The 21,200-nt window shown below is 46.6% G+C and overlaps 1 protein-coding gene across 3 annotated transcripts in view; it reads right to left on the reverse strand.

Moving 5' to 3' along the window:
* il16 (interleukin 16) overlaps positions 1-21,200 on the reverse strand; it is a 24,503-nt gene continuing 3,303 nt past the window's right edge. The window contains exons 2-26 of one of the 3 annotated variants that reach the window (XM_079736083.1): positions 19,864-20,108; positions 19,223-19,529; positions 16,407-16,546; positions 15,793-15,925; positions 14,099-14,245; positions 13,590-13,698; positions 12,832-12,980; positions 12,465-12,578; positions 11,819-11,933; positions 11,510-11,583; positions 10,637-10,880; positions 9,852-9,969; positions 9,455-9,587; positions 9,087-9,174; positions 8,543-8,760; positions 8,084-8,230; positions 7,467-7,619; positions 6,164-6,278; positions 4,617-5,836; positions 3,718-3,887; positions 2,919-3,084; positions 2,080-2,181; positions 1,719-1,971; positions 1,274-1,390; positions 1-993 (exon numbers count right to left, since the gene is read on the reverse strand). In XM_079736083.1, the coding sequence (XP_079592209.1) occupies positions 830-993; positions 1,274-1,390; positions 1,719-1,971; positions 2,080-2,181; positions 2,919-3,084; positions 3,718-3,887; positions 4,617-5,836; positions 6,164-6,278; positions 7,467-7,619; positions 8,084-8,230; positions 8,543-8,760; positions 9,087-9,174; positions 9,455-9,587; positions 9,852-9,969; positions 10,637-10,880; positions 11,510-11,583; positions 11,819-11,933; positions 12,465-12,578; positions 12,832-12,980; positions 13,590-13,698; positions 14,099-14,245; positions 15,793-15,925; positions 16,407-16,546; positions 19,223-19,529; positions 19,864-20,105 (4,938 nt within the window). In that variant the 5' untranslated portion in view covers positions 20,106-20,108 and the 3' untranslated portion in view covers positions 1-829. Of the gene's footprint in view, positions 994-1,273; positions 1,394-1,718; positions 1,972-2,079; positions 2,182-2,918; positions 3,085-3,717; positions 3,888-4,616; positions 5,837-6,163; positions 6,279-7,466; positions 7,620-8,083; positions 8,231-8,542; positions 8,761-9,086; positions 9,175-9,454; positions 9,588-9,851; positions 9,970-10,636; positions 10,881-11,509; positions 11,584-11,818; positions 11,934-12,464; positions 12,579-12,831; positions 12,981-13,589; positions 13,699-14,098; positions 14,246-15,792; positions 15,926-16,406; positions 16,547-19,222; positions 19,530-19,863; positions 20,109-21,200 lie in introns of all 3 variants that reach the window. The other 2 variants (XM_079736082.1, XM_079736084.1) reach the window with 2 other exon arrangements.

Below are 21,200 nucleotides of genomic sequence, written 5' to 3' on the forward strand. Positions count from 1 at the left end.
TTGAAATATGGTTTATTTTTATTTTTTATAGAAGAATTTTATCATAACAAGGCTTTATCTTATTTACATCCATACATTGAAATTACATTTAAACCGACATTTTGCAACCTTGTGTCTGCAGCCACTACTATTGTTAAAACTAATTGGGATAGAAATTAGTATAATTAAATAATATTAATAACAATATCCACCCATGACTGAATTGACCAAGGTATTTTTCGGCCTTTGAAGAAAAAGTCTAAATGTTTTTTTGTTTTTTTTGCAGAAACGATGGTTGCAGTGAAAAAGGTAGAAAGTGCAGGCTTAAGTGTAGCTGATTGATAGTGCATGCACACAAGGAGGCCACAACTGGAAAGTGCTTAACAGTCTTCTCATTTGTCAATGGCAACCAATGACACTGACAGACATCCTGACATTTTCAAACTTAAAACTCTGATAAAAAATAAAATAGTACCCATATGTCTTTCTTCTAGTTTATACAATACTACCGTACATATGATTTGATGTTGATACATTTGGTTGAACTAAAAAATTGTCTTGATGTTTTGAGCTTTATGCAATTGCAAACTCATTGAAATAGAAACTAGAGCTAACAAGGTACCCGGAAGCGTCGCTGGTGTGGCAGAAGAAAAGCTGCGCCATCTAAATCAACCAGCAGCGCAGCTCCTCCGCTGCCCTGTCTGGAGCACCGTGTGGCCCCGATGGCTTGGAACTTTGGTTTGTTATCGAGGCGAGAAGTCATGGGGAAACAAGTGCAACATTTGTTCCTCCTGCTACCATGTTCCATTTGAAGCTTGCTCGATGTACAGTAAAAGGATCTTGTCGCTGGTCATTCGGCGTCGGCCCTCCGTCTGATCACAGCGGTGATGGGTTCTTGAGGCAGTGCCTTGATGATGTTCCAGGCCTCAAAGCGCGTCATGTCCTGGAGACTGGTTCCTTGGACCTCCAGAAGCTCGTCTCCACACTGCAGGCCGCTCTGCTCAGCTACACCGCCTGAGGGATGCGTATAAAACATGGCTCTGGGAATAGGTTTGGACATCTTTTAAAATTATACAGCATGCATCCATTTCACTCTCGCATGAAAATACTACAACACATTCGTTTTGAATCTACAATCAGTTATTTAAGATGGTGGCCTCGCTTGGCCCCAACGTATTTATTTTTTGGAGGTGGTCATGTGAGTCGGCTGTTCCACCTAATCATCTGATTCAATTGCATCGCCGACAGAAGACCCCATGCATCAGTTACAGATTAAGGTTTTTAACAGGTTTACCCGCATAGATCCGGTTAATGAGCAGCGGCCTGTCTCCGTTGAGGGAGCCTTTCCCTCCTTCCAGGGTGAAGCCCACCCCGCCGGCAGACTTGTCTATGGTGACGTGCACTGGAGGACCTACTGTGTCAACACAACACAATGTGTCCTGTTAGACGGCATCTCTCTTTGGACAACAGCAAGTGATGCAATTGTTTTTAATGTAAAAGTTGAACCATATTAGTAATGGAAAACATTTCTGAGAATTATTTTTTAGGATAAAAAATTAATTGCTTTCTTCTCTTAACTGAATTAGTCTGGTAACTCAATTCCAGGAATTAATATTATGTTTTCCAGTAGACTATATCCAATCAGGGGGGGCAAAATAGGAATTACAGGGCATTATTAAATTTGATAGTGATTATTTGAATTTCGCATTTTCATTCTTCGTTTTTATGATGAAACTCACAGGAGCCGAGGTCTTGCTCCCCCTTGCAGCTCCCCTGCCGTGCCTCCGTGGTCCCCCTGTTCACCACGTCGGCCTTCCCCCTCCTCCGGACCACCACCACGGCCACCCTCATGGTGCGGGCGAGGCGTACGGCGGCGGTGACCTCGGCGTGGGCGGCGTTGTGGAGGGACTGCCCGTTCACGGACAGCACCTCATCCCCCTTCACGATGGTGCCCTCCTGGGCAGCCAGACCGTCGGGGAACACCTTGTGGACCTGGGCCGAGGGGGGAACCCGCAGGAGGGAGGGAGGGTTAAGATACAGTACGGTTGACTTTGTGTACTACTGAGTCAACAACATGGAGGCAGTTCTGAGTTCCCTCACTGTAGCGGCCTTGTTCTCGAGGTCGGACCCCCCAGCCACGCTGAAGCCCAGCCCGGCGCCCTCGTCCTTGTGCAGGACCACCACGTGGATTTCCTCCAGGGCCTGTGTGGAGGAAGTACAGGTGAGTACCGGCGATGATTCCTCTCAAAGGGTTCGTGGTCGGGAGTCGTTTGACTCGAGGTCCGGTCAAACTGGTATTTGTTTGTCTTTTTGGAGACGTAGGTTTTCTGAAGGTTGGTGTTTGGGGCGCATCCACAAGGCCCACTTTAAATGAGTCACTCTATCCTACAATGATCTTTATTCACAGAGGCAGTCCCAGTGTGCTGGCCTGAAGACACATGTTGGCCTTTCTGGTTATTGGCTCAGTTTAGAGACCTGGATATGCTTGGATTACCCATGCCTTTGAGCCACAAGTTTAGTTTGCATGATTCTGGTCAAGAGGGACAACTTTTACTATGTATCTAACTTCAAATGTTTGACTCCAGTTCTTTTACAAATTACGTAAATGTGTGTTCTTCTATTGAGAGGCTTTCATAAAATATGCAGCATTTAGCATTTTAGTTTTAATAATAAACACCCTGCTTAATTGTATAATATGTAAATTGCCTCACTTTCTGTTTTGAAGGAATGTATTTTATTGGAAAGGCTAAGTCCAACATTAGGAAATGAAAAACAAAAAAATGAATAATTTATCATTTTGAGCTTCTATAAGTGCTATAATCAGTGTCACCATCCTAGATTGGGCAAATGCAAGATGTGAACAAAGTGGTTGTCATTTCAAGACGTGTTATATTTACAAATATTGTGAAGAGAAAGTGTTGGTCATTTGACAACTGTACCTTCAGCATCTCCCCACTGAGAGACTTGACTTCCTGGATCATGCTGTCTATTTTGTCTGAGGGGATGGCTGAAATGACTGAGCGAGCACTAGCAGACATCACTGTCGCCTCCCCAGCCGTTCCCCCCTCCCCTACATTAATGGTACACTCCCTCAGCTTGGCCAAGCTGTGAAAAACAAACAACACAGACCAACATCATGTTCAGATGATATTCGAACTTGACACGACGCACGTCATACCCACACGTAAAGGTATTGAGTATTTGTGTTTTTGTGTAGATAATTGAGTATAATCCAATTCTCCTTCTCTGAGAAATTATAGAACTGATCTCAACAGGAAGTTTAAAAAAAAACTTGCAAACTTGGCCACTTCCGTACAAATCTGAACCAGATGCAAGTCTGCTTTTTGAGAGCTCCCATTCAGTTCCTTTCCTACTGTTATTCTAGTTACCTAACTGTTTGGAAAGATTTGTGTTTGTACCACAGTAAGGGTTTCTAATAAATTACCTGCATGAGATACAATAATTATAAAATATAATAAGATATATAGAACAAAAACGTAGTGTGCTAACTATGCCTAATTTAGTTATGAATACTTTCCAGGCAACAACAGTAAATTTCAAAGTAACTCACATACACCTCCACCTTCTCCATCACAACGGTCAAGATTAGTCCTTTGGGGTTCAGGACAGGACAGACGGAACAGAACGGTCGACACAAAATGTCTCTCTTTGTCATCCTTCCTTAAATGACACTTTGGAGCCTAACCCCCACCCTGAGGGATCAAGCTGTCATATTACCTGACTGAGAAGCCCTTGTCGTCCCTCTCTGGTACGTCAGTCTCAGGTGAATCTGTTTCCAGACAGCCAGAGTCACTGTCAGAGACGGAAGGACCTGGGGACGGCTGACGGTTTCTCAGGCCAGCGTTACATGCTGATGTGGACATAGAATACATCAACGCTTGGCACATCTGGAGGATAGAATAGAATATGAAAGAATGGATACATACAAAAGGAATATCAAACTGATTTGAACGGTTTCAGTGATATTGATCCTCAGTGCTGACTGTACAAAAAGTGACACTCTTTTTGCTTGTCTCGAAAAAATTAGGTAGGATGCAAATTGGTCGTGGCAGCACTGAGAATCGTTTGACTAAGTATGTTTTAAAGGGGAACTACAAGATAGACCGTATTTCTGAGTTGCTGCAGTCTGGAGGATTAAGTACATTTACAATGGTGCACTGTAAATGGATTATTGGTGCTGGTGTTTCTTCTAAATTGATGTGGCCAGACCAAAGACATTCTATAGTAATTGCATTAAGGCTTGATTTAAGTAAATTTGTTCTAGACTCTTGAAGACCAAAAATAGCAGCTTGTATTACTACAATTTTACAGCCTAATCCTTTCTTTTTATATAGTGAAAGCCAATGTGTTGTGATGTGTTGTTGATCCTCAAAAGGGAACCAACAAATTCAGTTATTTTCTCATCCAAGAGAATACTGCTTCAGATGTGTCTAAAAAAATTGAAGATCTATCCCATTTCAATAAAAGAATGGAGAAAAGTTGGACCATTGATGTTAGTTATTTTTTAAGGCAAGTGTATGAAGCAGTTCTCTCTTAAATTAGAAATAAGCCAAGCTTGACAGTTTCCATTAAACATGGGGAACTTCATGATTATCCTAACCAGGACACAATGATACCTGATCACTGAAAGCCAGGATTCTCTCCATGCCTTCTGGCTCAGTGTCCATCAGAGAGGTATCCTCCAGGGTCAGCAAGGCACCCAAGGGTTGGCTGTCTGTTTCCAAGGTTGGCTCAGTGGTTGGGAAGTGTTCCCTCTTCTCTTCCCCATTCTGGCTGTCTTCTTCGGGAGTCTTGTAGGTACCTGGGGTCGGTTTCATCCGAGAGACTCGAATGGGCTTGATCAATCCACTTTGTTGAACTTCTCCCAGGATGACCTCTGGCTGCTTTCTGAGTGATGTTGTATCCATCTCACCTTCATCAAGAACAACAGTGGAATCTCCACCTGTCTCTTCAGCTGGATTAGCATCACTCTCCTCACTCTCCTGGACATGTGCTGCAGAGGTGTTGATGGGGGCAAGGGAGACTATTGGTAAACGCTCTTCAGTTTGGGGATTGGTCACCCCAGGAGAGGGGCCAGTGGCTGAATAATTGGAAGTGCAGGGTGGGGAAGAGATGACCACATGGTCATCTGGTCTTCCTTCTGAAGAAGGGCTATTGATTGTACATGGCATATTGATTTCAATGTGCTCATGTATATGTTCTTCTTTGGCACTACGGTCACTCCTGGGAGTTTTCACCATGAGGGGTAAGGAGGCGGATGGCGCCAGAGGCCTTCTGTTGGCCGTATTCTCTCTGGGCCCAGGGCTGGAGAAGGTCTCAAATGAGTTGATCTTCTCTTTGAAGGACAGGTTAGCCGTGGAAGTAGTGGATCTCAGACTCTGTGCAAAGGGTCTGGTAAGTCCAAACGTTTGCTTCTGTTCCGTCGATCTAGGTAGCTCCCTCTGGTAATGCCTGCTCTGGATACTCTTCAGGCTCTGACGTATCCAGGCTGGCTTAGGGGCCACCGGGGGGGCCTTCTTCGCCTCCGTTGGGTCCTCAGGTTTTGGTTGCATGGTCAGGTTGGAAGCAGACTCTGACAGAGATTCAGCGGCCAAACCGTTGAGGTCATCCTTGGTGACCGAGCCGTTTGTGTCGTGCTGGAGCGAGTCTTGGTCACTGGGGTCCATCGTGACTCTGCTGCCTGCGAGGTGCCGAAGTGGTCGGTCGTCGGGTGAACTTTCAGAAAGACGAACCCAGGGGTCGCTCGACAGCTTGTCTTGAAGGTGTTGCTCGACGCGATACTGCCTTCGTAGAGCTGCTCTCTTGTGGCGGGAGCAGGATTGGGCTAAGCAATAACCTGCAGACACCAAAGGACAACAGTAATTGAGGAGAAAGTTGAGGGGAGTTGGCACGTGTCATTCAGATGAACTGTGGAACTATTGGATCGATATTAAACAATACAATATAGCATGGGGAAGCGATTACTGTGTGCTGACGCTTTAAATCATGCTGTAATGCAGCAATAATTTGAACTTCTCTTTCTAGTTTGGCTTTCTCGTTTGCTTTAAATTTTAGGTAACATACGTCTGACTAATTATCAATCAGATGTTCCGGAAAAATACTACCATAATCAATTAGAAAGCAACTCCTTGCACAACTTAACCAATCGTAATACTACTCTTACCTCTGTTTGGACTGCACGGAGAGTTCTGCAGCTGGTCGGGCGAGAGGGTTGTGGATTCTTGGAGCTTGAGCACTTTTTGACTTCCCTCTGAGAGCTTGGTTTCTTGTTCTCCTTCCTGGTGCACGTACAGGAAGTGTTAGTGAGTTTATCGTTTGTCTCAGCGACCGCGGAGAGCTGTGGTAATGTAACATCCTTCCTCTGCATCTCGCATCCATATGCATCAACACAAGTAGCATGCAGTCAGTGTAATTCAATCACTAAAAGCTGTTGGCCATTACCTTAGAATAACAAGGCCGATGCACTGGGAAACAGGGAAAGCACTTTGGAGGTGCACAGGCACACACATGCACATAAATGAATGCATAAGTCGGCCCGTGTACGGAAGTTCATATATGCACAAGGATACAATTATCCATAATGGAAAATGGAAAACATTACGGGAAAATGCATTCAAAGAAATAAAGACTGACACACCATTAATCATGCATTATTAAACCAAAATGTAGCATTCATAGTAAGTCACAAATGCTGGTTACTAGTGTGTGAGGTGTGAATTATTGATTATAAAAGGGCATGATCTAGAAAATATCGCAGCCTTTGCTATGCATAGCGTTTTGATACTTACTATGTCCATATATGTAGGACATAGTGAAACAAGTCAGATTGAAAAGGTGTGAATTTTACCAAGAAGGAACTAAAGCTTCAGAAGACCACAACAACCTTTCACACACAACATCAAGCTTGGAGCAGGTGTTCACAGGATAGAGAAAGTGGATGTTACATACACTTCTAAAGATCAAGCGAAGGATCTTTCTCAAGGCCTTGTATACACTGCTGAAGAACTGAAGACAATGGGAGGACAGTGTTTGAGGGTTAGACGCTGAATGTCAGCACTAAAGAGGAATTAGTCACACAGCAGTTAAAGAGGTTGCAGATGCTTCTCCGTTCTGTCTACAAGCGTGGCAGTCGACAGTTATAGTTCGGAGAAAGGGAACTCCAGAGAGAGAACAAGAGAGAGAATGATACAAGTGACTTGCAGACTGAGGGAAAACGCCCCATCCTTGATGGTTTTGCTCAACACTCACAGCTACCGTTTATAAGGAAGGCACCCAGAACAGATCTCAGTATGTCGTAAGCCCCACCCAAAACAAATAAATAATAAAGGCTTACTATTTGCACTCATCATGGTAGCAACTATTAAGAATTCATGCAAAATGTATCTTTGAAAATATTTTTTTTTGCGAAAAACACATGTATGTTCTAAGATAGTAAGGGTTGTGCAGGAGTGTATTTTATTGTGCACCTGGCATCTGTTGGCGGGAGAGAGAGCCGGCCCCTTCTCTTTGACCGGGGACCCCCTGCTAGAGCCACTGGAGTCCCCGGCGTAGCCCTCCTCGCTGGTCACATCCGGGGCCCGGCAGTACCGCCTGGGGAGGGCGTGCTGTCTGCTCTTGGACTGCACACACATGGACAGACCAAGCCCCCCCCCCCCCCGCACGGTGTTAACATGCTAGTCTTTCTGCTGCTAATCCTGACACTGTTTTCTGAAATCATCAAAGCCAGATTTCATGGATCCCATAACTATAAAATCATCTTTTATCAGATGCATTAATCCAGGTAGATTCGAACACTAAGGAGAAGGTAGATGCTTATAGGATAGGCTGCACACATTAGGGATCGAACCCAGGGCCTTTTTGCTGAGAGTTTAACTCAGGCTCTTGCTAGTGCTAGAGCCTAGCCACTACAACCGTCCTGGCCTCCCCCCCCCCCCCCCCCAACCTCTTACTAGAGCATCCATATGCTCAGCATGCTGGTTATAATCCAGTGCCCCCTCTCAAGAAATTCTCAAGTGACTCGCTAGACCATGGATAGGCTCAGCATGCTGGTTGTAATCCAGACAACATGGGCAGGTCTGGTTACCTTGCTGGCCCTGAACGACAGACTGAAGGCCTGCTGTCCGGGGTGGGTGGCAGCAGCAGCAGCAGCAGAGTTGTAGGGCACGTTGTAGTCGTCATCACAGTACAAAGGCACCGATAGCCTGTTCTCAGCCCAAGGCTCCGACGCAGACTTCAGCAGACGAGATGAGGGAATACATTGATACACATTTGAATACCCTTAAGGGGGAATACATTCAACAGGCACGTAAACATGAACATACACAGACACTCATTTCATGTTCAGCTTATTCCTACGCTTTTATGTTGTATTAGTGTTTTGCTGAGTTAACAGACTTTATAATCACTTGTAATCATCATTTGTATTTAATATTTACAGTGTGACTTATATTCGTTTTTGGCTCCACTTTACAGATCTGTGTAACCTTGAGTATCTTGCAAATCCCTCTTATGTATCATTATCGTTATTCAAGCCTTTAGCTACCGTTGGCGTGTCGAGGCTGTGCAGTCGGGTGGGCGGGTTGTGGTAGGCGTTTGTCAGGTTCTGAAGGGTGATGTTGACCCCCCGGTGGTTGTTGTTGTTGTGGTGATGGAGGTGGTGGTGGTGGAGATGGTGGTTGTTGGTGCTGTCGCTGCAGGATCGGGTCATGGTGTTCTGTGCCTTGTGGCGGATGTGGGGGCAGGACTCCAGCCTGCGTACACCTGTGGGAGGATGGGGAGGGGAGACTCAAGAGAGGCAGATGAAGCGAAGACGCAATCTTGAACTTGAAGCCCGGAATTCAAGATGTCTCCCCTTTTTCCTGTTGTTCTTCTTTATCTTTAAAGTTTTGAAGATAAACTCAGATGTTGTAGTCTATCATGTCATTTGAATCGTCTAACTATCTAAATCTAACTGAGCACCTATTATCCAGATGTGCCATTGTATGGATCTCGTCAAATCCAGGGTAACACGTATAGGGACAGAGGGGAATCAGTGGTGTTTGACTGTCGCTCTGCCACAGCAGAAAAGATGACCCCTTGTTGTGTACCATCAACACTCCACTGGCTCTTGTCCCTCCTCAGCTTAGTGTTCACCACTGCTTGAGCGATGGCGTTGTTCAGCTGCAACTCTGACACCTGAGGGACACAATACAAAGTTAGTCAACTATTCAGGCTATTCATTGCTGTTCCGTCTTCCCAAATACATACTGAATACTTAATTCAATTTTTTTTATATAAAAAAAAACGTAATATATTTCTTGTATATGCATTTCTTTTCTTTTGGATTTATCTATATTTTTTAGTATTGGCCACACTTCAATGTATTTTACACTAAGGGTATTAAAACTGGCCCATAGTGGCTGAGTCAGGACATCACTGAACCTAAAATCAATGGTTTTACTTCCAGACACTATACCTTGGGGTCTGGGTGCCTGCTGATGATGATCTGGACCGGGCCGGGGGGGCACTGGCTCAGGACCGAGTACACATCGTTCAGGGCCATGCTGTACACCACTGTGTCATTGATCTCCATGATCTCATCCCCACACCTGGGGGGGTGGAGCGAGGAAGGGGTGGATGGGACGCGGTGGGAAGGATGGGGGTATAGGTGGTGGGGGTGGTGGTGATGGATGAGGACATTGGTGATGATGGTGGTAGTGTTAATGGAGGACGGGGTGGTAGGGATGATGGCGGTGGTGGTGATGGTGGGCGGGTGGGAGCAAAAGTTAAGCGTGTTCATGCACGTATGTTGATGTATGAAATATGTAAATATATATGTTGCATCATGAATGTATAGCGAGTCATCTGTTCACCTGAGCCTGCCGTCCATGTGTGCCACGGAGCCAGGGGAGAGGGTGTGAATGTAGATCCCAGAACAGCCTTCTCCAGAGGGGACACAACACAGCCCGATGCCCAGGCCCACGCCGGCCTCTGGGTCAGACACACACACACACACACACACACACACACACACACACACACACACACACACACACACACACACACACACACACACACACACACACACACACACACGCACACACATGCACACAGACACACACACGTGTTTGCAATAGCCTTCAAACTGAGAAACCAAATGAACATTACAAAAAAACGAGAGGGATGGGGCTTCCCAGGTTGATTTAGGTCGTAAAACAGGAAGCCACCTGACTTTTTAGTTGAACACAAGGTTCCTCTTGCTATCAGACTCCCCCACACACGTACACACACACACACAGGGACATTGCAGTACTGAGAGCAGATTCCCACGGTGCACACAAGCGAGCGTCCGAGCCAAGGTTTGTGAAGCGGATAACACCTGCTGTGTTATCCTGTCTGCCACCTGCCGTAAGTATCCCTCCTCAAATATTCATACCAGAACTAACGGATCCCTCCGGGCTACTGCTTGACCACACACACCGGCCCGTCCGCCAAACACCTCCTAAAGGCGGCCCTGCCTGGAATGTTACTATTTCATTGAATTTTCGACCTATTGGTCAGAGGCTAACTCAGCTCAGATTCCGCTGTGTGTCTTGCACATGTTTTGGAATCAACAATAAAGTTGAATTTGAACTTTGAAATTTGAAGCTGCGCCGACCTTTCCGCAGCACCATCTCCATCACCACGCGGTCCCGGGGCTTGGCCTGCGGGCCCGCCACCGGCACGGCGGCGCCCATCAGGTAGCCGTAGCTGTGGCCCAGGTCGGCGCTGACCCGGGTCATCCCCGTGGTGGAGCTGCTGAGGGAGCGTGAGCGGCACAGCTGGGCCGTCTGGCCGCCGCACAGAGCCCCCACGCGCAGGCTGGTCCGCACCGCCAGCGTCAACAGACCCTTCTTGATTTGCTGAGGGGGGGGGGGGGGGGGGGGGAGATCATATTAATATAAGGTGTTCTATATTAATCCCAGAGGTAGTGCTGCAGCAGTTGTAAAGTAGTTATATACAGAATCATATAAAAATCTACACACACACACACACACACAATGAGAGTGAGTAAACACACACAATGAGTATAAACAGGATGTGAAAGCACAGAACGTAGATGTGTGACTGCTGCTCTCTTTCAAGTGTTCTCTACACTTTGAAACAGGGGGGTGGGAGCTGAATAACAGCGGGTTGCAAACTTCCCCCTCAACGCTAGATGAAACTAAATCCTAACCACTGCACCTTTAATGTCTGCCACTTTGGCCGAGGTTTTGGGGAGGTATGAAACAGGTTTGAAATTTGTTGTCTTTTTATATGAAATTGGCTCGAAACAAGTCCGCTGAAACGTAAAGGTTGTCGTCCTCCAATCGTTAATATTTTAACGATTGCGGCGAAAACTGTTTCCGCTGCATATTTTCACAACAATCACTGGCTTTGCTTATCCTGTGACTTTTGGTAAACCAAAAATGCCACAGCCGTAATCGAACCCTAATAATAAACACTAATAGTTAGACAAATAAACTGATTGCTTTGTGAGCAAAGGCTTTACTTTGAACCTCTGTAGCGCCTCGTCGTGAGTCAGACCCTGCAGTGGTTCCCCGTTCAGCTCCAGGATCTCATCGCCTGCACACACACACACACAAACCGTAGAATTGGTTAAATAGTCAATAAAGCATGATGAGAATAATTGAATGTTCAGAGGAGGTGTGAGAGGGTTGCAAAGGTTTTACTTTTATATCTCTCATTATCCACCCCTTTCAAGGAACTAGGCCACAATAGCACATTATCTATTGACTGCCCAAGCAAATGTTTTACCGAGGGGATGTAAAGGTTAGGGTTTCATTCCCTGGTCCCTCACCTTCCTGCAGTCTCCCATCGGCTGCTGCGGCTCCTCCAGGGAAGATGGTCTTCACGTAGATCCCCATCGGCCCATACATGCTGTCCTGTCCTCCCACTATGCTGAAGCCGAGGCCCTTATTAACGACAACAACAATCAGTGGGACAGGATGGGCTCTTCGTAATGGGTGACAAAGCACAAAAGTGAAGCCAGAAGGAAAGCACCCACCACAAGCTTTGCAACAGCAATAACTGATTGGCCCCAATTGGTACCAGATGATGTCACTGGAACCAATTTGAGCCAATCGGATCAGCAAGCATTTGTTGTCTACACAGAGGTCAATATCAATGAGATTAAAATAATGAAAATAGTGAATTATTTATTATTTACATTTTCACTATTCGGTTCACTATTCCGTCATTTAGCAGATGCTTGCCTCCAAACGAATTCCATATCCATGTCATTAACAAACACGTAGGGGCCGGGGGCATGGGCTCAAGAACTATGGGGTCAGAGTACCCCTGGGCCCCCTAGTACCAACACCCATCGCTAAGGCTTCTTCCTCTCAAAAAAGGCCTCCGGCTTAGGACGTGGACGTCAGGGGATGGACGGAACCCAGTGGCAGCATAACCACAACACGGTCCTACGGCTGTCCCGCTGCCCTCACCTTGCCCTGGCCCTTCATCAGGACCACGTTGCAGATGAAGAATGCCTGAACGTTGCTGCACGAGTGCTGCACCAGCAGGGCTGAACTGAGGGACCGAGTGGCCCTGTGCACGGGCTGGAGAGGACACACACACACACACACACACACACACATAAATAAATATGTTTAATGTCGTGTTATTTAATTTTCATCTTACTTTTTCTTTACCTTATGCTTTTTCTAATTTCTATACTAGACTTTTTCGTCATTCATTTTCATGAATCTTTTGTTACGTTGCAGAGTAAAGAGCCTTGACTTGGTAAAAAAAACGTTGTTGTTGTTATGGATCAGCAGCTGATTCCCTGATTCCTCACGGGGTTAAGGGTACCTGCACGTTGGCATGGGGGACGTCCAGCTGCTGAGACAGAGACTTCCTGTTGCCGTAGAAACCACCGTTTCGGTTCGGGTGGTCGCCGTAGAGATCCGGCGCCCTCATGATGATGGCATCCAGGTCCCCGATCCAATAAGGATGAACGCCTGGGTGTGAGTATCATGGACCGACTCAGTAACTCCTTATATGAAGCCGCTTCGGTGTCATGGAGCGCAGGCTATTAGGCTCATAGAAACCGCTGGGGCTGCATGAACAGCGATGACGTCACCAGTTTAAAGTGGTCGTGGTGGTATGGCCATGAAATATAGGTTCTACTTTTAAGTGTATCTTTGAAGGTGTATTCTAATGTGCATCGTTAAAGCTGTGTGCATTAAAAGCGATGATAACAATGGCAATGTATACATACAGACACACATATAGTGCTGCATTATAGATATTGGGGTTGTTCTCGCTTGTAATGGGATATAGGTGCAATACACGGTTGGCGCCTACATTATAATGAGGTCATCGCCCTCCATAAAGAGAGAGACAGACAGGATAGGGAGATAGAAACAGAACAGTCCAGGGTTCACATTCATAAATGCCCTGCTGCTTCCGAGAACCAGGAGGAAATTCAATAACAAAAAAACCTTGTCTATTAGTCTGTGAGAGAGTGCGTGGGTGTGTTATGCCCACGCGCCTGTCTGCGTGTGCGTGTCCGACGTTGATGCATGTGTTAATGTATGTGTGTAGATGGCTGTCTGCTTGATACCCACTTGTAGAGCTGGCACGTGTCCGGTTGCAGTCAGTCGCGTCCACAGCTTTCGGCTCCTCCGTCTCCTCCGTCTCCCATACTTTCTCCTCGTTCACCTCTGGGATGGCCAACTGCACACACACACACACACACACACACACACACACACACACACACACACACACACACACACACACATTTTCAGTTAAGTACATGCAGACACACACACTGTATGTGCACACAGCCACAATCGTCTCATCAGCTGCCCAAATAAATTTTGGTTTCAAGGCAGAAGCTTGTTCCCTGCCAGTAATTCAGTGCAGGCACATCTCTGCGTCTCTTTAACGTGCAAAACGTATTCACCTACAGCTGACCCTTGACCCTAGATCTTCTGTCTGTGACTCGATGTTAAATACCATCTTCCTGCATACACCGGAGGACAGTATGGTCTCAAAGACCAAGGGAACAACAATGGATGAGCAGAGGGCATGAGAGGCGGCGGGGAGGCGACAGCAGAGATGGAAACACTACCTTTAGGTGGTGGCTGCTGGACGACACAAAGTCGCTGTCTGTGTAGCTGGGATCGGCGGAGGAGTCGGACGGGGAGACAGACACCAGGTATGGAGGTCCGTTGGTCAGACAGGAGAGGCGGAGGGACTCTGGCACCGCCGGAGCTTCCTGTGTCCAGCACGTGCGATGAGACGTTAGTGGGTTAGAGGTTTAAGGTTTGACCTCCCTCCTGTTCCTGGTAATCTCCTAAAGAGACATGGGCGTCTTGTCTTTGGTGGGAGCATCGTGCATAATCATCAGGCGGGCGACTGCCGCACCTTTGCTGCTGTGCTTCTGGGTATTTTATGATGGGCTAGTTGAGGAGGTTTGCATATGTGTTCATTTTTGGCCAATTCAACTAATTAAATCACGGATGCAGAACCATAACAGCAAAGACTTGACTAGAGAGCCAAAGTGTACAGTACAGTCTCGTACAGCCATCTACTGCAGAAGTATATTTTGGCCTTAACAGTTAGCTGATGACCCCCGCCTCATCTCCTCTGTCATCCTATTAGTAGCTCCAAAGCTGCATCTCATGGACTTTCACAGTCACAAGGCTTTCCTCTCTACTTGTGAAGTGATGCTTCAGAGTCATACTTTTTATCCATTTATGCATTATAGGAAACTAGATCTTGGAGAGTGGTTTGATGAAGCCTGATTTAATGCATTGCTCATTCCAGGAATACTTTTGAAGTATTTGTTTCTGCCAAATATATTCACAGAATAAATTTGAGAATTGCAGCAATTATAGTTGAAAAGAGAATCAGCTGTTCACAGAGACATCACCTGATCCTGTTTAAATCTGTGTGTGACCCTGTCTCTTTTCCTCTCTCCGTCTCTCTCTCTCTCTATGATTCCTTTTTGTCCTTATCTCTTTTTATCTCTGTTTCTCACTCTGTTTCCTTTTGTCTCAGTCTCTCTCTTCACGTCTCTGTTTCTCTCTCTATCTCTCTAAACACTTCTGTTTCTCACGTTTCATTGTCTCTTTTTCTCTCTCTCTGCCTCTCTCGTCCCTTCTCTGCCAGCCAGGTTTGCATATTTTTCTCTCTAACTCTATATCTTATGGGATGTTGTATCACAACACATTAAATCCCAAAGAGATACGTGGCATTATAACAATATCTCACTATGAAAATAGAGTAAAAATAGCAATGTGTGATGATGCGACAAAATGTAGGACTTAATTGCATGGCGTGTATCGTTTTGCACGAGTTCCAGCCCAGGCAGCTAACATCACATGTATTCCCCAACTAGCCCATGGCCTTTGGTCCATTCTGCATGGTTACAGCCTTTGGTAACAGTGGGATGGCTCGGAATTCGGTGACAGCATGTGAAGAATTCCTGAATGCCCACCAGGCATAACCCTCACTGCCTAGAGGGTTTGAGATTTGTTATACATAAATCAGCTTGTATTAATATTATGGGTTGTCATAGTTGGCCTTGTTACATGAATGCTCCTTTGTGCCATTGTTTGGTTAGCGATGTTGTTGGTGGTTGAGTATTTCATCACCAGTGTCTCATGACGGGTCAGGATCGAAAAGCACATTTATATCATGATTAAAAATTGAACATATTCAAGTCCTGTAGGGTGGAGCAAAAAGCAACGTCATCAATTACAAAACGAGCAACGCAATGACCAATGTTGAAACGCAAAACCACAGTATTGTGCCTGGTACCTCTGTTTGGGTTTGACCGCTGAGGTTGACGGCGGCAGACCGGCCGCGCCCCTCCCCCCCCGGCCGTGTGTGGCCCTTCAGACACTGTCCGTTAAAAGGTGCCAGCTTGTCTGGCCTCTGCGTGTAGGAGCCTCTGTAGGGGGGTGGGGAGAACACATCCAGTAGAACCACTCCGTTATATAATCAGCTTGGTAGCACTAGAACTAGAACCAGCACCGAGCCCTGAGATGGAAAGTGACACCCCCTTTAGTTGAAGGGAGCGAGAGTTGAGCCAGGACTTGGTTCGTCTGTTTGATAGTTTGTTTTTGTTTACTGCACTTCATGCATCACAGATTCATGAAAGGGCTTCTACTCTGGGTGGACTGAGCATTACGGTAATAGAAATAGAAAACATACCGGTCGTATAAAATTAATAGAAAATGAGTGGCAGCAGCAGCAGCATAACCATAATAAACACTCAAAGTCAGAAATGCATAGTGCCATAAAAAACGATGTAAAGGGAAATGAATAAAATAGTGGCAATGGTTCATTAGTGCAGTTCCCCGTGTTGGACGTAATGCTGAGCTTCCTGTGGTGGTTAGCGCTGGGTCAGGGGTGTAGGTGTGTTTTAGTACCTGTATAACTCCACTGTGTTGTGGCCTCGCTCCACACAGGCCTCTTTGTCCTGCGACAGGCTGCTGCTATCAGACATATGGGGGCCCTGGCCCTCGTCTGTGGGCCCCGTGGCCACACACATCCTCCATATACTGCTCTCCTGGAGCACAGGGGAAACACACGCACACACACACACACATGCACACACAAACACATTAATGCCTATAGGCAAAGAATTACACACACATAAACATACGCGCGCACACACATACACAGACACACACACCCACGCACACAGACCCACGAACACACACACACACACACACAGACCCACGCGCAATCAATACTCCTTCTTAATTAATGCATTGTAGACACATACAACATGCAAACAAAATTACAGGCATCCACCCACAAAAATACACGCAAAGACACACAAACCCCCCAGGAAAGCCACAAACGACTGACACGGCCCAGCACACTGCACACTGTACAGCTCCCACACGCACAGGGAGCATAAAGGGACCTCTATGCCCGCCAACCAGTCGGCTTTATGACCAAATCAACCTCTGGGGCTCACAGGTTGACAGGCGAGGCAGAGGGAGAATGAAGCAGCAACCTTTTATAGGTCTGACCCATCCAGCACCGCATCGCATGGAGGCCGTCTTGGGCCCGCCACGCGCACACACTTAGACCGGCCCCCGGGGGGTTCAGCAAACTCTCCCCTGAACGATGAGCTCCATAATGGGCTGTGTATGTTCTTTAGAGGGCACGGGGAGATATACGTCCTCCTGGGTAATGAGGCCATAGAAAACACTGGGGTAGTTACAACGCCCAGCGCGTCCGGACTGAAACACATGGGGACTGGGGTGTCGCTCTAGTTTTCATTAGAAATAGAAAGTCCATTTTTTTATAAACTATCTTCAATCTGATATGGGAAAATAGCAGGAGAGATGAACTGATAACACTCTGCAATCAGGGTCTTTTATTTGACCAATAATTTGTATTAGTTAATGCAGTAATAAGCATTATTATATGCCATTCGTTTAGATGTGAGGGATAGTGGGTTGGAGTTGGTTTCAGGGTTAAGAGGTCAGGATTAACCCTTATCCCAACCCTATCATTTAGTTAGACCATTAGACCAGTTAACTGTAAATAAGTTAGTTCATGCTTATTACTGCATTAACTAATGTCAATGTACCATGACTGTACCCTTGTGCCCTTACTGCAAAGTGTAACCAATTAACTGATGCATACATTTTCCGTGTACATAATTGCACATAATTATATTGAATTGTTATGTAATCCTGCTAGTTGCGATACATTGTTTTTTTACCTAGAAATGCCTCTATACTTCAAAAGAAAACATTATTAATTTCCTTTGCTTTTATAAAAACATGCTGGTTTAGCGTTGTGTCTGAGTTAAATAAAATGATTTGTCATCGCACATGAAAAGGTCCAGATGGAAAAGCGTAGACAGAATTGAATTCGGCAATGTTTTCACATGATCATAGAGGAGAGATTGTACATGGAGGCTCAGACTCACTTAGTGTGTAATTCACTCACCCTGTGACGTAAATCCCTGGCATCACAGTGCTAAGATGACAGAGTAGGGAGTAGTGATTTGTGGTTTGGGAGTTTGACTCCTGGCCGAAAGGTTTTGGGTTCGAACCCCAATGTCCACAGTCTATGAGCAAGGTTCCAATCCCATACCTGCTCATTAAAGACACTTATCTAGTAAAAAGGTCGGTCTCAGCTGCTTTGGCTTAAATTGTCTCGTAAATGAAAAAATACGTAATGGACAGAGTTCGAGGTCAATTCTATGGTGCATTGTCGCTATTACAGTGGGCGCTATAGCAAACCTAATCAGTTAGACAGGAATAATTCCTTATCTTAACTTTACGCTTACCTAATGTTATCTTTTGTCTAGGGAGTTTTACGAATGCATCAATGATATCAATCCAGAAGCAGTTCGACAAGGGCTTATTTTTAAACCGGGCAGTTTAACAGGTTAGCGGTTTTATTAGCCGTCAGTGGAATGTCCTGTGTGTGCCGTGTGAGTTGTGATGTGGTAACGCGGGCGTACAACAAGAGTCGCCTTTGTTCCTAAAGGGTAAGCAGACAGTGCAGCCAGCTGCGGCTCTCGCTCTCCCAACACACAGGGTCATGTGCACCACTGCGTTCTGCCACACCATAATACCCGGATGGCTGTGAATGATGTGCTAAGTAACTCTGTATGAAGTAACTGTATGATGCTAATGAATGATAAATGGTGCTATGCAAAGAAACTCTTTGTCATTCTATTGGATGCACTGTTGAACACAAACACACAGTGAATATGCGTACTGCATTCAGTTGACAGTAAACAAAAGCTTGTTTGAGTAGAATAGGGTGTTGATATAAAACGCTTTAAAACACAAATCGATATCTCCAGTTAGTGGGTTAGTTACCCTCTGAAAACCCTCAGGGCCTGTTCGGCCAAGTCAGCAGTCCTCAACATGCCAACTGGCCTGCTGCCTGGTTATCTGTAGTGATTCATGTCTGGGGTCACCCTCAGGGAAGTAAGGCAGAAAGGCAATTCCTTCCTCCTTTGAATCGGATGAATCAGATGCTTTTCCTGGCCCTAGGCTTCATAACCAAGGCCCCCCAAGTGTCAATACTGGAAATGCAACGAGACTGTGACATTCTTTGTAGTGTGTTCTAAGAAGAGTCCGCTCACACACAGCCCGTAGCTATCAATAGACGAGCACAGCGTACGTTCACATTAGCAGCAAATGAACTAAGTGAAGGGTGGGAATATTTGATAGCGTTGGCAGACGGAAAGATAATCTCTTCTTACTTTGATGCTGAATGTTCTCCGGAGGCTCCGCTTGTGTTCCCTGAGGTCCTCAGAGTGGGGGTACGGATGTTTGGGGTTCTCCGTGCCTCGCTGGGTCCCTGGTGAGGAGTGCTGGCTCTTCACCGTCAGTGGCCCGTGAGCCGGGTCCATCGCCCAGCTCGGACCCCCCATCTGCCCCGGGATGACGGGATCCCCCCCGGGGCCCCACGGTCCCGCTGGGCCCGGGACCCCGTCTCCGGCAGCCCAGGTCCTCTCCTCCGGCTCGGGAAAGTCGTCGCTGGTCTTGGAGCGGCACAGGATCAAAGACCTGCGCGGCAGCGACGCCGCCACGGAGAAGAGGGAATCAATGTTAAGAGCACCACAACAAACAACGTTCCTACAGGAAGCAAGAGGCACCAGAAGGAACGATAAGAAGCAGAAAAAAGAACGATAAGAAGAAGAAATAAACAAAAGCCATGGTTCACCCTCCTCCACACATTCCTGCCGGAGGTTTCCATGAAGCTTCCTGGCTGTTTCCCAACAACAACAACAACCACAACGACAACTACAACAACAACAAGAGAACACGAGAGCATAACTTGTTTCCCCAGGTTGCACCTCTTGACACCACCACCACCACCACCACCACCACCGTGACCCACCTGGAGAGCATGGCCAGTCGGTTGGACCTGTGGTTGTGGCCGCTGGGGCTGCTGCAGCCGTTTCCCAGCATGCCCGGCTCCCTGCCCCGTCGCTCCGTCCTGCGAGCCGCGGTGAGCTCCGCCGGCCCGGCCGCGCCGCTCTGCTGCGTCTGCCTCTGCTGCCTATGCTGCTGCTGCTGCTGCTGGGAGTGCGTCTGGGGCATCGCTGTCGGCGCGAGCTGCTGACCGTGCGTGTGTCCCATGTGCTTTGGGAAGAAAAAAAAAATGAAACACACCCTGCTTCTCCTCCTCCTCCTCCTCCTCCTCCTGCTGCTCTTCCTCCTCCTCCTCCTCCTCCTCCTCCTCTACCTCCTCCTTCTATCTGAGCCCGGCTGGAAGAAGTGAAATGGAGAGGAGGGACACTCTGAAAGCCAATTAGAAAATTCAGTTAGAGGAGAAAGCATCTGAGCATCTGAGCGTCTGGGATGCTGTGTGTGTGTGTGTGTGTGTGTGTGTGTGTGTGTGTGTGTGTGTGTGTGTGTGTGTTTGTGCGCGTGCATGTATGTATTTGTGTATGTGTGTGTGTGCATGTGTGCATGTAATTTAGTGTGTGTGTCTGTGCGTGTGATAAGTGACTCAATGCGATAAGAGTGCTTTTCTTTCCGGGATTCGAAAAAACAAATTATGTTTTCTCTGTTCTACTCCTGACCAGAACATAAGCAGACGGTTGTCGCACGCAATCCTGCAACATCTCTCTCACACACACACACCCAAACACACACACACACACACACACACACACACACACACACACAAGCACACAGGCAATATCACACTCACTCAAACACACACACACACATACACACACATACCAGAAAAGCTCAATACACACACATAATACCGGACACACTTAACTCACACACACACACACACACACACACACACACACACGTAAATACACAAACACATTACACAGGCGCACTACACACCAGTGTTTACACGGTTCTTCTCAAGGTAGTGGTCCTCTATATCGGACCTATCTGACTGTTTGAAGCGCAGGGTAAATGTTGTGGTGATAGCCGTTGCCTTTGACTTTCATTAATGTTGATTGATGAGTCTTTGTTTCACACAGCCTCTCATTTACACGCCCACAGAGAGCACTACAGAACTGGCCCGCCCAATGCATTATATATGGCACAGCAGCTGTACACTAAGTACCTCATACCACGTGGGAGTGACCTCCATCCTCAAATCCTCATTGTTTTTCTACCTGCTATACTGGCTCTTGTCAACTATTTCTGATCTCTCTCTCTCTCTCTCTCTCTCTCTCTCTCTCTCTCTCTCTCTCTCTCTTTATC

The sequence above is a fragment of the Pollachius pollachius genome, assembly GCF_949987615.1.
Source record: "Pollachius pollachius genome assembly, chromosome: 5".
In the NCBI taxonomy this organism is placed as follows: domain Eukaryota; kingdom Metazoa; phylum Chordata; class Actinopteri; order Gadiformes; family Gadidae; genus Pollachius; species Pollachius pollachius.